This window comes from Crocodylus porosus, unplaced genomic scaffold (assembly GCF_001723895.1).
Source record: "Crocodylus porosus isolate Cpor-Errol unplaced genomic scaffold, CroPor_comp1, whole genome shotgun sequence".
In the NCBI taxonomy this organism is placed as follows: domain Eukaryota; kingdom Metazoa; phylum Chordata; order Crocodylia; family Crocodylidae; genus Crocodylus; species Crocodylus porosus.
This window is the reverse complement of record NW_017728886.1, coordinates 108,619,995-108,635,813: the sequence shown is the minus strand read 5'-3', so window position 1 is coordinate 108,635,813 and position 15,819 is coordinate 108,619,995. Positions and strand designations below refer to the sequence as shown.

The 15,819-nt window shown below is 42.9% G+C and overlaps 1 protein-coding gene across 1 annotated transcript; it reads right to left on the bottom strand.

Moving 5' to 3' along the window:
• Positions 1-231: 231 nt before the first annotated feature.
• On the bottom strand, positions 232-14,293 carry CHMP5 (charged multivesicular body protein 5). Its single transcript, XM_019540553.1, has 8 exons — positions 14,225-14,293; positions 9,530-9,634; positions 8,292-8,338; positions 6,448-6,541; positions 6,291-6,362; positions 2,967-3,075; positions 2,303-2,415; positions 232-1,348 (listed from the first exon to the last, which is right to left on the bottom strand). Exons 1-8 carry the CDS (start codon positions 14,291-14,293, stop codon positions 1,298-1,300), a joined length of 660 nt encoding a protein of 219 aa, XP_019396098.1. The 3' UTR covers positions 232-1,297.
• Between the last annotated feature and the right edge of the window lie 1,526 nt (positions 14,294-15,819).

Sequence of the window (15,819 nt, the reverse complement as noted above, 5' to 3'; positions counted from 1 at the left end):
GGCCCGTCCTAAACCGTTTTCTGCAACTTGTCTCCGCTATAAAAGGCCCCTGGCAGCAGATTTTTATTGCAGTTCCACCTCCTTTTAGTAGACCTGGACACTAAAGTCTAAGTTTTCCAGCTCCTGCAAACCCTGCCAACCAGGCTGGGACTATACAGTACAGTCTTTTATGGCATCATTCCCTTGGTCCAACCGATTCTTCACTCTATTAAGGAGGGAGGTGTTCTAAAATGTGCTTTGGAAAAATAGCTTTATTAGACATAAATAGCTCTCAGTTCCTTTACAAACATTGGTATGCTTTTGTTCTCGATTCAAATGCAAAACTGTTTTGCTGCCAGTGGTGAGTAAAAACAAAAACCAAGAGCCTGTCTCAAGACTTGGCAACGCAATAGTAGTATCAGTAGTAGTATCATTAGTACAGGTGACCAGTTTGGGAGTAGTCTCATTCTCCCAGCCACTGGGGCCAGTGAAAGGGAGAAGGCTGTTTGTTCTACAAGCGTTTCCTAGAAAGGTCTACAAAGATCATTGAAAAAAATGACAACTCCAGCTCCTGGCCAGAGGATAAATACAGTACGAGTAGTGGTCTGGCAGAAGTGAGGACCTGGCATACAAAGAGGGAGATGCATGAAGGGGAGAAATTTCTGGGATTTAAGCTGGATGTCCATCATAACCCTGCACTTTCAGGGATAGCCCCATGCTCATAGTGGAGGGTCCAAAAAGCAAGTTAAGGCTACCATCAAAAACACCACACATAAGGATCAGCTAATAATCTCTGTTATATGTTTTATGTCAAAATGGAATATGTAATATTAATAACTTTAGTATTCATTTGTTACAGCTATAATTAAGTTACAAATACAAGAGCAAGAGTCTCCAAACTGAAGTAATTTAAAAATGCACCCATTCTTTATCAAATCAGTAAAAGAATAAGGAAGTTATCTTACAGCGGGCAAGCAGCTACACAATCTTAGTTCCAGAAAACAGAATTATAATACAAATCAAAAACAGCTCAGCTATAAATGGCCACCACTATTTTTCATATATTAATTCACCCATAAGACACAGGGAATTGAAATCTAGTAGACTGACTGCATCCACTGAAGAAAATTGTGCCATTTCCCCATTAATAGAAAAAAAGTCAGCAGTATAACAACTTTCTTCAAAGAAACCATCAGCCATTCATCTTGTATTCTAAGATGTAGTGATAATAAAGTTATACTTGGAGGGCAAGTCTTCCAGGATTTAAAAAAAAAAAAAAGAAAAAAAATATAATTTCCAACATGCTGCAGAAAGACTTTTATGTAGCAGGAATCTTTGGCAGTCCAAATTCATCCACCAATACACCATCCTACAAGGGGAAGAGAGAAAGACAGTTTAACAGTCCTCTAGCAACTAACTGCAGAATTTTAACACCATTTTAATCCAATTGTATATAGACCTTTAAGATTATGTTAGAGTGGAAACCAATAAAAGCATCACTATTTTCTGCTGGCCACCTGACCGATTAACATTAGTATAGCCCCAAAAAAGTAAAAAAACAAACAACAAACCAAGAATCAAATGAGATCAATGCTTATACAACTGCTAAGAGTTGTAAATTATCTTTTAAGATATACATATAATCTACTACAAACAATCTAATATAATGCAGTCTACATCAAATGCTGGTTTAGCTCAAAGCATGCTTAAAGATGTGTGTAAAAATGTGAGCACATTTAAGTATTGCTAAATCAACTTCTGATTTAAGTATATAAGGGGTGTACATCATGATCTGGGGAATGCCTGTTCACCAGAGTGTCCCATGGGATGACAAGGTCAAACTGTCACAAACGTCACCAAAACCATTTCAGGCTGGCCATAAGGAGGAACTTCTTTACAGTCTGAGCCCCCAAGGCCTGAAACAGCCTGCCACCAGAGGTGGTGCAAGCACCTACTCTGGACTCCTTTAAGAGTCAATTGGGCGTTTTATCTTGCTGGGATCCTGTGACACTAGCTGACTTGCTGCCCCTGGGGCAGGGGGCTGGACTCAATGATCTTCCGAGGTCCCTTCCAGTCCTAATATCTATGAAATCTTGTAACAGACTTGGGACTTGAGCAGAGTGTATTCCACAATCCTAAATATTCCATATGCACAAATCCTGATTCCTGCATTTGTGCGGCAGGTTAGGTTAGATGACCCTTGAAGTTGCTTCCAGTCCTACAATTGTACACTACCTCTAAGGCAACAGTGATGGGAACAATTGAGCAATACAAGTTTTACTGTATGTTCCTTTTGCATTAAGTGACCAATGACAAGACTCACCTTGTTTTTCGTGTCAGTAGGAGTGCCTTCTGGGATTGCTGGAACTGATGCAGCTTCATCTAAATAGGAAGTGTCCTCATCAGCCAAAAGTTCATCACCCAACGCATCCAGTTCTGAAATTGATTTGTTAGGTAAGATTAAAAGGAATGTCTTCCACAAGAAAACATGCAAATAAAAAAAGAAACCATCAAAAAGTTGAGAGAAAGGGAAGCTACTCCCATAGATAAACAATGATCAAAGAATTGACTCACACATATTGATGCTACCCATTGAGGCAATGTTCTGTACTATACAAAACATTGGAAGGGGGAGACAAAGTCTATTCTGCCACGTTAATTCTGTTATCAGTGAATTCTATGCAGCCAGTTATTTAAAAGATACATCCATGCAATTTTTCAAAACAAGTGATTAGCAAGTCATTCTTTATTTGAAAGATACGTCAGGGATCAGCAACCTATCACTAACAGCAGATAAAATTAACACAGCTTGGCCTCTCAGACTGGAGGTGGCAGATGTCAATGACAGCCACTAGCTGACTTCTCTCACAGAAATATTTGGCAGGCCAGGTCTGGCCCATGGGTTGTAGGTTACCAAACACTGACTCATGTCATGCTATCTCTGAAACTGAACACAGTACGACTCTTATCACCATCAGCTCACTAACCTGCCTCCAAGTCATCTTCATCAATCTCTGGCGTCCCATAACTACGGCTAAGTGCTTCCTGGACTTCATTGGCATCTTCCATCATATCTTCTAACTGGTCTTGTATGTCCTGCAGTAGGAACAAATGTCAAGCTTGTCCTTACTGAACATAATAACTGATTTTACTAAGACTGGCTCTCAGTCATTTCAGAATTTCATTATGGGCCACAGAACAAGCTACAGGCAATGCCCGCTTAACACAGTTTCACTTGGCGCTTTTTTGCAATAGCGTTCATTTTAAATACATACCTGATTCCATGTAGCGCTCAACGAGTTTTGTTATCATGCTGAGTGCAAGGGCAGAACGGCATGAGTGCAGGGCCTGGGCTGGCACATGGCTGAAGTAGCAGTGGCGAGGAGCAGCGGGTGAGTGCGTGGATGTGAGCGCTGAGCCAGGGCCCACAGGGCCCATGGTGGAGTGACAGGAGCGCGGGGTCCAGGCTGGCACATGATGCCAAAGGAGCTGGTGAAGTAGGGAGAAGTGGCAGCGGCAAGGAGCCCAGGCTGGGTAGGGCCCAGGCTGGCGCATGGCTGAAGCAACAGCGGCGGCAGCAGAAAGAAACGGCAGTAACCAATTATATTTATTTACATTAATGCCTATGAGGAAATGGGTTTCGCTTAGCATGGTTCTGCTTAAAGCTTGTGTTTTCGGAAGCTAGCTAAGAGTGCTAAGTGGGGGGGTTGTCTGTATTTGTTTCCCAAAACTTTATGTAGAAATCCTCCATTTAGCATAGGAAAACAGCGAAGAAGAAGAAAAAAAGAAACGTTAATGATCCATTTGATGTAACCCGAGGGCCCCTCAAGGTATTTAAAAAAAAAAAAAAAAAAAAATAATAATAATAATAATAATAATGATACAAAATGCACAGGAATTGGAGGAAGGGGAGCTCTACGATAAAATCCAAGACAACGCAGAAGTTGACACCTCTCCAGGATTAATTTAAAGTAGGGTTGGGTATATGACCAACTGAACGAAGTCTGGTCAATTCACTGGACAAATATTGGTAAAATGTTCTGGAGACTGCCAACAGGTCCAAATAATACATAGAAGCAACACAAATTTCCCATTAAGATGTGTAAAAAACAAAAATCAAATTTTTGTCAAGAAAATTACCCAAAAAAATGTAGCTTTTTTGTAAAACTGCTATAATCCCTGACCAGTCAAAACAAAATATGCAGTCTATTGACAGTATTTGACCCGTCAACTAATCAGCTTGCCAACCCTAATTTAAACCTTTTGTTAAGGTACCTCATATTAAATGTAGCATTAGCTTGCAAAAAGAAGGCCGAGCAACAAAATCTGAGGAAACTTGTCTATGGATCCTGAAGAGAAGGAAGAGTAGGTTATGGTATGCCACAATGAAAATGAAAAGGTATTTCAATGCATGTCCAAGCACTGGACACTTGTACATATAGATGAGTCAACAATCCTTGTTTCAAGAATGTACTATGTAAACCAGAAGTGTTGTAGAGGATTCTTCTGAAGCATGAATGCCTGCCAAAATTTATCACCTGTTTCTGCTTGCTCCATGACAGTATGCAAGCAGTGATTCTCAGTAACGGATCTATTATAGATCCCTTTGAGAATTAAGGATGGTTGCGCGTCATCACTCCATCGCTCTTCTCAATATTACTTGCCACAACATTACATCTCACCACTAACAAGCTTTCAGACAGAGTCAAATAGATGATAAGCTGTTTAACCTCAGCCAACTACACACTAAGACCATCCTGACCATAATTGAGCTCCAGTATGTTCACGATGCATAGCGTGCGCTCACTAGGAAGCAGACATTCAAACAATCATCAGCATCTTTACCAAGGCACACAAGAATATGAGACTGATGTTTAACATGTGGAAGACTAAGGTCCTCCTCCAACAAGCTCCTAATGAGCAGTCTCCAGCTCCGGTAATCCAGGTCCACGGTAAGACTCTGAAGAACACTGAGTATTTTCTGCACCTCAGAAGCCCTCTCTCACAGAAGGCTGACATCAACAAAGAAATCCAACTTTGCCTCAAATGTGCAAGTGCAGCCTTTGGCTGCCTGAAGAAGCGGGTGTTCAAAGATTCAACGTCTGAATTAAAGTTCATGTTTTATCAAGCTGTCACGATTCCCTACCTTGCTGTATGGAGCAGAGTCATGGACAACATATAGGAAACTTCTGAAGTTGATGGAGAGGTACACAATTAACGCTGGCTGCAGAAGATCCTCCAAATCCAGTGGGAAGCGAGATGCACCAATGTTAGTGCCCTCCTGCCAGCAAACACCATGAGTACTGAAGCAACAATCATCCAACATCAACTCTGTTGGGCCAGCCATGTCATTTGGATGTCTGACTCCAGAAGCAAGATTTATTCTCCCAACTCAGCAAAGGCATACGCTCAAGAAGGCAGCGAAAGCACTTCAGGGATGTCTTCAAGGCCAATTTAAAAAAAATGCAACATCGATGTCAACTAATGGGAGACAATTGCCCAGGACCACCCCAAATGAAGGAACAGACTACAGCAGGGATCTCAGTACTTTGAAACCTCACAACAACAGGAGATGGAAAAGCAGGAGTGGCAGACACAGCGCGTCTCAGATCAAATAAAAAAGTCCAGAGCCACCCATCCCACATGGGAATACATGTCCAAGCTGCAGCAGAGTCTGTCAATCTCTGATAGGCTTCATCAGCCATCTTCGGACACACAGATAAGACAATCAAATCATGGAAGACAATCATCCTTGACTGTGAGGGATTGTGGAAGAAGAAGATGTAAACAATATACAAAGAGAGGTTTAGCACTACAGTTTAGAATATTTTCTTCCTACCTTCCTTTTTTAAAGCCAGGTTATTTATCAAAATATTTTTGAGGGAAAGATAAGGCTATGTGCACCTGCTAAGAGAATTTTCAGTATGTGACAGGAGAAGCCACGGTATCAGGCAGGAGGATGGATTCACATTATAAAAAAATATGGAAGAATGTAGGTAGACAAAGTGGAATGCAGACAACAAGGGTAGATCACCATCAAGCATGGGTGAGAGAGAAAGACTAGAGCAGTGAGGTATCACAATCTGATGCAATTTAAAGCCAAGCGTTGGTTGTACAATAGCAGAGGAACTACAAATCCAGAGGATGAAGATAAGCAATATGCATAACACATAGTTCCATCTTTAAGAAAAACTGTTGGTCAGCTCAATTATTATTGAAGCAATAAGCTAGGCACTGCTTAGTTCTTTATTATGGTGACTATTAGCACATTTCCTCTGGACAGTTTAGTAACACACAAGCCAAAAGCTCACCTCAATCTGATCAATTTTGACTTGTTTGTAAGCCTTCTTCATTTCTTTCACCCCCAGTTTCATAGCATCAACCTAAAAGGGAGAGTGAAACAAAACGGTTTTTACTGCAGTATGCATGAAATAAAGCAAACTTAAGGTAAACATGCTGATATGATACCGTTGTCTTTGTATCCTTCAGTGCCTGGATGGTGTAGTTAGCCTGTTCCATGTTAAAAGACTGCTGTGCCAGATTATCCCTTTGCTGCTCATACCTGTTAAAAATATTACAAAAAAATCATATTTATAGCAATATAATGGACTGGAAGTAAGCAGTCTTAACTGGGGAGGGGACACAGCCCACAAACAAGATATTTAAAGCAGGACACAAAAAATTGAAGGCCTTCACAAAAAAGGAAAGACTTTTCCCTTATATCAATTATACAGGTTTTTTAATTTTGTTACACAATGTACTGAAACCTTGTCTATTGGATTGCTACTGGACAAAGTTATTCTGCATGCAGGATTAAGCTTTCACCATGTTAATCAGTGCATTAATCACTGTTAATCGGTGTTTAAATAGGGTGATCATACATCTAGATTTGGCTGGGACACTCCCAGATTCCTTAGGCCGGTCCTGGCTGGTTGGTGAAAAGTTCTGCACAAAGGTGAAGCGTCATGGTGTGCCAGGCAGGCACCACTGCTGCTGTGTGGGAACAAGCATGCGCCATATGAGGGTGAGATGGCACCTGCTCCACTCCACCTGCCTTCTTTGCTTCAGTAAAGCACTGGAACTGGCTATGCAGAGAGGTGGGGGAAATCTCCATCCTTGAAGGTTTTTAAGACCCAGCTAGACAAAGCCTTGGCTGGGATGATCTAGTTGGGGATGATCCTGCTCTGAGAAGAGGGTTGGACTAGATGACTTCCTGCGGTCCCTTCCAACAGCTCAGATATGGAACCATTCAACCTAGAAAAGAAGATTTTCAGAAGGGATTTGGTGGCAGCTTAAAAATGTATTGGGGTGAGCATCAGGGGCTAAGCGACCAACTATTCACCAAAACACCCCAGGGGAAAACCAAGAGCATGGTCATAAACTCCTAAAAGAAGGTTTCAGTCTGGATATAAGGAAAAACTTCACGGTTCATGTGACCAGACTCTGGAATAGACTCCCAGTGAGGGTGGTGCAGGCACTTATCCTGGAGATCCTCAAAAGGAGACTACACATACACCTTGCTGGATTTATTTGACCCTAGCAGTCTTTCCTGCCCAGAGCAGAGGGGCTAGACCTAATGATCTCACAAGGTCCTTTCCAGCCCTAAAACTTTTGTGAATCTGTGAAATCCTAATTTTCTATGACTAAGCAGCCTAGACCAGTCTACGGAATCCAGGAGTGTCCCAGCCAAACCAGGACATACGGTCACCCTATATATAAACAACCTGTGGTGGTATAATAAGGGTCTTATATACATATTTGTTTATTCATGACACAGCAATATAGGAAAGCACGGGTCTTCCCAAGTCAGTTCCTTCATACCATGCTGAGAACACCACTGAAGCCAAAGGGCCAGCAGCTGTGCATATGAAGAACTGTTACAGAATTGATGCATGCACACAAATTAGTTATTAATATGCAGCAGTATCCATCTATATCCCTCAAGTCAGAGACCAGCAAAACTTCAAATGATTTACAAACATTTAATTTTGTTTTAACTAATTTTTTAATTGTAGTACTATGACAGCTTATGTTTTACATATACACATGCACACTGATTATGCAACTGTTATATATAGCAACCTATATATCCATCCATTAACAACAGACAGTATGATAACACAGTCAGCTTTTTAGCTGTGATAACTTCAAGATGAGAAAAATGAGTGCTTCTAGACAGGTGACTGATGTCTTCAATAATTTAATTGCAAAACATGGCACAGAAATTAAAGTAAGAAGTAGCAAATGTGCCTCCACTCCCTCCATACTAAGCAGTAGTTCACTGAACAAGGATTAAGAAGCTTTAAACTTACATTCGCTTCTGCTTTAACACTCTCAAAGCTTTCTGCTTTACCATATTCTGAAAGAGATCCAACAGACAAATATTAAGCAATATTGCTAAATTTGCTTGAGATACATTAATATTTTCTCCTTTCATTTAAATAATTTTCTAGCTCTGAAAAGCCCTTAAGTTACATTATGAGAAGTGTTCAACACAGTTAAAGCACAAGAAATATTCATTTTGCACCAATCATTATTATTCAAACAGGCATGTGTACACATCAGTGATAAATAAAACAAGCGTTTTGTGTATTCTCTTTGAACAGAACAGAGCACATCAAGTTAGGAAGCAAATTTCACTGGGTAATACTATTATTTAACAGACAGGTTTCAACCAAACAACACTGTGTAAGGTAATGTAGCAACATTTTTCTTTTAAATGTTTACCCCTTTACCAGGTCATGAGGCTTTTGCTTGGTTCAATCATTTACATCAGAAGTAGGAAACCTCTGGCCTACAGGCTAGATGTGGCCTGCAGAGCCATTGGTTCCAACCCAAAGAAAGGGTGCTTAACTCATGCCACAGCTGGGTGTTGTGGAGAAGTGGCAGCCAATTTCCAGTGCTAGTTTTTTTTGGGAGGAGCAAGCTGAAAGCTTCTAGGTTCCTGTTTTCCCTCTGTTCCTCCCTCTGGTCTCGTTTGTAGGTTCAAGCTTGGTGTATACAAATAAAACACACCCTGACCTCTGACAGAGCAAGCCCTCATTTGCCTCACTTAGGAAGCAATAAATCTAACTAAATTTACAAGTCAGGGGTTAATGAGATTCTCTCCTTTCTGTGGTGTGGAAAATGTAATGACGTCTATGATAACTATGAGAACAGGGGCCAATGATTAGTGCAGAGGAAGAACCATCCTCCTAGCAGCATGTAACTAGGTGGTCAAAGATCTCTTGCCCATATTCTTCACCTGTGAAAGCCTAATGCAGGCCATAAAACACAGGGAAAGTTGCTTCTGACTGGGGAACCACTATGTTTTCATTCTACACAGAGTAACCTTATAAAAGTATAACTCTAAGGCAAACCATTGATACAATAAAAGTCTGGGAGATATTCCAAAAGAAAAAAAAAAGCCCATCCTCTCTCAAAGTTAAAAGCAGCATTGCTAAGGAGACTTGGAAGAACCTGGAGAACTGGTTATGATACCACTACATTACATGACAGACTAAAACATGAGTCACTCCTCATGTTGTGATGCTAGATGGATTCTTCTTACCTTGGCAGGCCCCTCCCTCATTTTCTTCATCTGATCTTTATACTTCACCAGTTCTGCATCGAGCCTAGAAATTTTCTTGTCAATCGACTCGGCTCTGGTATCCACCTTACGTACAAGAAAGGCAAAAAAAAAGGGTTCTTACTGATGGTTAAGATACTTGCCAGCCACGTGAAATAAAGCATGTTCACACATACACAGCTGCTTGTCATCATGCGCATGCATGCGTACATGTTAAAAAGGAGTGTTAGTGACGTAGCCATAGTGGTCCAAGAGTCCAAGAATTATGCAAGTGGTAAGGATTCCTTAAGGGTGATATCTTTTACTAGATCAACTGTGTAGCTGGGATAGAGTTGGACAAGCTTTTGAATGCAAGACATTCTTCTTCAGGTCTCAGAATGCAGGTGGTCCAATAAAAGGTATCACCCTAAGAAATCCTTGCCTCTGTGCTGAGAACAATTCATGACCAGACATGAAAGTGGTTCCTTTCAATGGTATAGACTATTTAAAAAAAAAAAGACCCTTTTAGTTAACATTTATTGACTTTGTATATTCAGGGTAAAGTTACAAAAAATTTAACATGTAAGCTTTTCATTCTGTGAAATATTACTAGAGTGAAACACAGTCATATAACTATTTTGTTCAAATTGAAATGACACTACATTTGCAAATTCATTTTCTATCACAGTATCTGGATGGAGGCAATTTGTCAGGATGTTCATTCTGTTACTTTTATGCTCCTGTAAGACCTCTTTCCTACAATATCTCACAGCAGTACACTGTCGCCAGAGGCAGTTTTCATATAGAGTTATTGCTATCAGTTCTCTCCATACTAGGGAAGAAATGCCTGGTCACAGATGGCACTGAAAAATTTGCAATTAAGCTGTTCACTATGCCATCTGCTTTATCAGTAAAAGGAAAATAAATACATAATATTTTCATAGTATTGTATGCTTATGGCATCTTGCACCTTCTGAAGCTTTCCACAAACCAAGCACATCTTTTATATTCAGTTGGCTCCATGGTGGAGTTCTGTTACATAGGCAACTGGATGACCCCACTGGATAATAAAATAACCATAAGTAGGTCACTAGGACAGCCTCTCCTAATCTAACAGAGACTACACAACAGAGATTTTGATGGGCACAAAATGAACAGGAGCTCAGTTTTTAGGTGGCGCCCAAAATATTACTAACATTGTCAATTGCCAATCGAGTTGGCTGCACTGGCACCTCACTCTGCAGGTCCAAACTTCAACAATACATTTAAGTCACTGATGTACAACAGAGCTCGCTGTCAAAATTAAATGACGAGTCCTCACTATGGTCAAAAGAGAATCCCAGCTAACACTCAGCTAACAAAGAAACAGGATTTCTTTATTGAATTTAGGATTTGCTCTTTCCTGCTTAAGTGACTGATAAGTATAGGGGTACTACATTTACCACCAGAAAAATAATGCGTTAGGAGAGCAGAAACCTTTATACCATCCCAAACCCCCAAAGTGTAATTGGAGCTGCAGCTAGCAAGGATAACAAGAAGGGTTTCAACAAGTTATGTCAGTAACAAGAGGAAAATCAGGGAAGGCGTGGATCACTATGAAACTTACTGAATGGGGAGGCAACATAATGCCAGAGGATACAGAAAAGTCTGAAGTATTCAATGCCCTTTTCACCTCAGTCTTCACAGAAAAGGTCAGGTCCCAGACTACTGCACCTGGCAGCACAGTTTGGGGAGGAAGTGAACAGCTAACTATGGCAAAAGAACAGATCAGGGACTGTTTTGAAAAGCTGGACATATACAAGCCTATAGAGCCAGACAGGATACACCCGAGGGTGTTGAGGGAGTTGGCTGATGTGACTGCTGAGCCACTGGCCATCATCTTTGAAAACTCATGGCAATCAGGAGAAGTCCTACATGATTGGAAAAGAGCAAACATAGTGCCCATATTTAAAAAGGGGGGAAAGGAGGATCCAGGGACTACAGACCAGTCAGCCTCACTTCAGTCCCTGGAAAAATCATGGATCAGATCCTCAAGGAATCCATTTCAAAGCACTTGGAGGAAAAGAAGGTGATTAGGAACAGTCAGCATGGATTTGCCAAGGGCAAGTCATGCCTGCCCAACCTGACTGCCTTCTATGATAAAATAACTGGCCCTATGGATGTGGGAAGACCAGTGGATGTGGTGTTCCTTGATTTTAGCAAAGGCTTTTGATATAGTTTCCCATAACATTCTTGCAGGCAAGCTAAGGAAAGACAGGCTGGATGAATGAACTGTAAGGTGGATAGAAAGCTGGCTGGAGCATCAGGCTTAGAAGGTAGCAGTCAATGGCTTGATGTCTATTTGACCACCAGTATCAAGTGGAGTGACACAGGGTCAGTCCTGGGGCCAGTTTTGTTCAATATCGTCATCTGTGACCTGGAAAATGGTATGGATTGCATCCTCAACAAATGTGCAGATGACACCAAGCTGTGAAGAGTAGTAGATATACTGGAAGGTGGGGTTAGGATTCAAAAGGAACCTAGACAAATTGGAGGATTGAACCAAAAAAAAAATCTTATGAGGTTCAATAAGGACAACTGCAAAGCTGTGCACTTAAGACAGAACAATCCCATGCACTGGTACAGGCTGGGGGCTGAGCAGCTGGGCAGCAGCTCTGTAGAAAAGGACCTGAGGGTTACAGGGGATGATAAGATGAAGATAAGCCAGCAGTGTGCCCTTGTTGCTAAGAAGATAATGGCATACTGGGCTGTATTGGTAGGTGTGTTGCCAGCAGATCAAAGGAAGTGATAATTCCCCTCTATTTAGCACTGGTGAGGCCACATCTGGAGTACTGTGTCAGTTTTGGGCTCATCACTACAAAAGGAATGTGAACAAATTGGAAAGAGTCCAGCAGAGGGCAATGGAAATGGTGAGGGGGCTGAGGGACATGACTTACGAGGAAAGACAGAGGGAACTGGGCTTATTTAATCTGGAGAAGAAAAGGCTGAGAGGGGAGTCAATAGTACCCTTCAACTACCTGAAGCAGGGTTTGAAAGAAGATGGTGCTAGACTGTTCTCAGTGCTGGCAGATGACAGAACAAGAAGCAATGGTATCAAGTTGAAGCAAGACAGGTTTAGGCTGGACAAAAAACTTTGTCACTAGGAGGGTGGTGAAGCACTGGAACAGGTTACTTATGGAGGCTGCAGAATCTCCATCCTTGGAGGTTTTTATGGCTTGCCTAAACAAAGCCTTGGCTGGGATGATCTAAGTGGGGATGGTCCTGTTTTGAGCAGAGGGTTGGACTAGATGACCTCCTGAGGTCCCTTCCAACCCTAACCTGCTATGATTCCCCAAACCCTAACATACTTTTTAACCCAGTAACATACATGTGTTTCTTATGCAACAACCCTAACACTCTAGCTGCACTCTTTTGTTCCAAGACAAGGAATTTGACCACTTACTGCTGCTGGGCGCAAAAGTACAATTAACAAACAGAAAGAAATAAATTAAACAGGAATAATTAAAACATCCAATTCAATGGACCCAAATGCCTTTACATTTCTAATAACCATTTATTTGAAGGGCTGCAACACTGACACTTTAAAGGATTCAGATCTAATTGAAAAACCACAAAAATCGCTAAGTTCTTTTCCTCAGCATCTCACAGAATAAACAATTCTTATAAGAACCAGTCTACTATGCATTACTTGTATTTTAATTGTACTTCAGAATACGAGAATTATTTTGCACTGAACAGATGCTGGCTTAATTCAACCTATCTATAACAAAACTTAGTAACAGGCACTCACAGGACTTTTTGATTGAATCTATATGTCTGTTTAGCCACCCCATGTTCAGGAAGAAGCTAAGCATTCACAAGAAGGCCACCTGAAAAGGACTCTGCCACCAGTCTGCTTATCCCACAAACAACAAACAGCGGCAACTGAAAACAAGTACATCAAGGGACTAGCGTACTGTCAGATCAGCCACTCTGAGAATAACCTAACAGGCAAAGGGATAGAGCAAACCTGTATTAGCTCTATACTGCTCTCCCTAGTGCCCTGCTGGGGCAAAACTATAAACCAAAGCACCAACTCTCCAGCCTTTCCACAAGGCTTATGGTTCCCCTGCTACACAGGTACCCGCCCTAGCGCATGAAGGAGCTGGGCAGCGTCACCCAGGTGTATGATATTGTATTTGTACGATAATGTCAACCCTTGTACAACGTACAGCCAATAAAAGTAAAAGTGTTCAAAACAGGCAATAATTTTGGAGGAAGCCAATTGATGCAGTATACGCAAAACCCAAGTCACTCTCAAGAGTTGTAGCTGACTTTTGGGTTTGCTGGTTTGGTTTTGGTTTGGTTTTTTTTGTGGGTTTTGTGTTTGTTTGTTTTGGGGGGGGGGCGTTATTATTATTTAACTTGTTTCCACGGCCGAATTAGCCCAAACTAATTCCAAATCCAAGACTCCAGAACCATAAATGTCAGCGTACGATAGTTTTCCAAGAAATATGGTAATTTCGAACTTCCAATGCGGTCATCGCAGATTGAAGACCCCGCAACACTGGCGCGGGGCAGGCGGCGGAGCAGCTCCGCGGGCTCTGTGGAAGCAGCGAGCCGCCCCCACGGCGGCCGGCGCTGCTCCCGCCCCTCCCCTCCCGGGGCAGAGGAGCGAGCCGAGCCCCCCGCAGGGGCAGCGCCCAGCCCCACACCCACCGTGCCGATGCAGTCCGTGAGGCTCGGCGGTGGCGCCTTCGGCTTCGCCTTCCCGAAGAAGCGATTCATGGCGGCGGGATCCGAGCCGAGCCGAGCCGCACCGAGACCGCAGCGCCCCCAACCCGGAAACGCGCCTTGAACCCGCCCCTCCCGGGCGCCCGCTACTGCGCCTGCGCCTGCGCCTCGCAGCCAATCCCGGAGTGCGAGGGATTGGAAATGGCCCGAAGCACGGGCGGAAGTGAGGGCATAACGACTGCGCCGGCTCTTCTGCCCTCCTTGCCGGGAGGGGCGAATCACACTCTTCCTTGAGGGGAGGGGGCGGGGCAAGTCATCTGCACAGTTAAAGGGCGAGCAGGCGGCCTCTTGTTAGACCAGCTGAGCCGTAGGAACGACGCTCTGTGTCAGCTTACGGGAACAAACGAGGAAGAGCGTCTGTGCCCCAGAGCTCGCACAGCTTCGTCCGCCCGACGCAGGTGGCCTAATTCAAGAGATCGCCTCTAGCCAAAGCACCGGCCTGCCCATGTCCTTGCATCAACTCCCGTCTCTACTGCAAGGAGCTCAGCAAGCCACACAGGGTCGGGGGGCCAGTCCCTCTCTGCAGCTTGAGTGCCCGTCTGAAAGCTCTGGGCTCATGCCCTCTGCCTCACCCCCACCAGGGCTCCCTGGAAAGGCTCCCACAAGCAGCCAGGGTGAGAGCAGGATCATGCAGAACAGAGGCAGCTCCCCCCAGCACAGGACAAGGCAAGACCCTCAGCACTGCCTGGGCATGCTTACAGGTTTCCCTAGCTTTATGCTGTGCATGCATGCCTGGAAAACAGCACATAACTCAAATTCACGTAAAGGGAACCCACTTTACAAGATAACAAATAGAGACAGTTCCAAGACCTGAACTGTACTGACCCCCAGACCCGTTTCTTCCACTTTTACAAGACCATTTTGGTACTTGCCAACAGTAGGCAGTATACACAAGCACAGAGCACTATAATGGCAATGGCAACTACAGAAACGCATGTTGCAGACAACTAGTGAGGAGCACAGATCCACACAGGCTATATTTTGGTGCGCATCATTCCCACACTGCACCACGCAAAGCAGCTGACTCCAGGCTTCCATCACAGCAACCGCATGAGTGAGTTTGCCTTGCATATAACAAATTTTTGGCAGAAAAAGGGTCAACGCATAAGAGCAAATTCACACATACAGAACCTGTATAAAGCGAGGGAAACCTGTATTTGTGCTGTAACTTCCCCACCTGGTGCTCCAGCCAGGGGGTTGTAGGAAGCTGCTCTATTTGTATTCAGGACCCTTGGTTTCCCCCCAGAAGACTGTCCTCAAAAACCAAGAACCCTGCTGGCTATAGCATCCTTCAGGTTTATTATTTTAAAGAAAAATGTCTTATGGTGTTAGATGAGGGAAGGGAAGCAGAAATGAAAGTCTTAACTAAAATTCAGTCGGGCATTAGCTGTCTTCCCAAGATGGGATACTTTAGAGAATATCCAGTAAATTAGTCATTCGCATGTTGCTCTGGTAACACCATTTCAAATTTGCAGTTATTTTTTTTCAGAAATATATTTAAGTTAAATACATATTGAAAT

Coding starts and splice junctions, on each gene's coding strand:
- CHMP5 (XM_019540553.1), bottom strand. CDS start 14,293: ATGAATCGCTTCTTCGGGAAGGCGAAGCCGAAGGCGCCACCGCCGAGC. Junction 9,635..14,224: donor TCACGGACTGCATCGGCACG/GTGGGTGTGGGG, acceptor CTTGTACGTAAG/GTGGATACCAGAGCCGAGTC. Junction 6,542..8,291: donor GTGTTAAAGCAGAAGCGAAT/GTAAGTTTAAAG, acceptor TATTTTTAACAG/GTATGAGCAGCAAAGGGATA.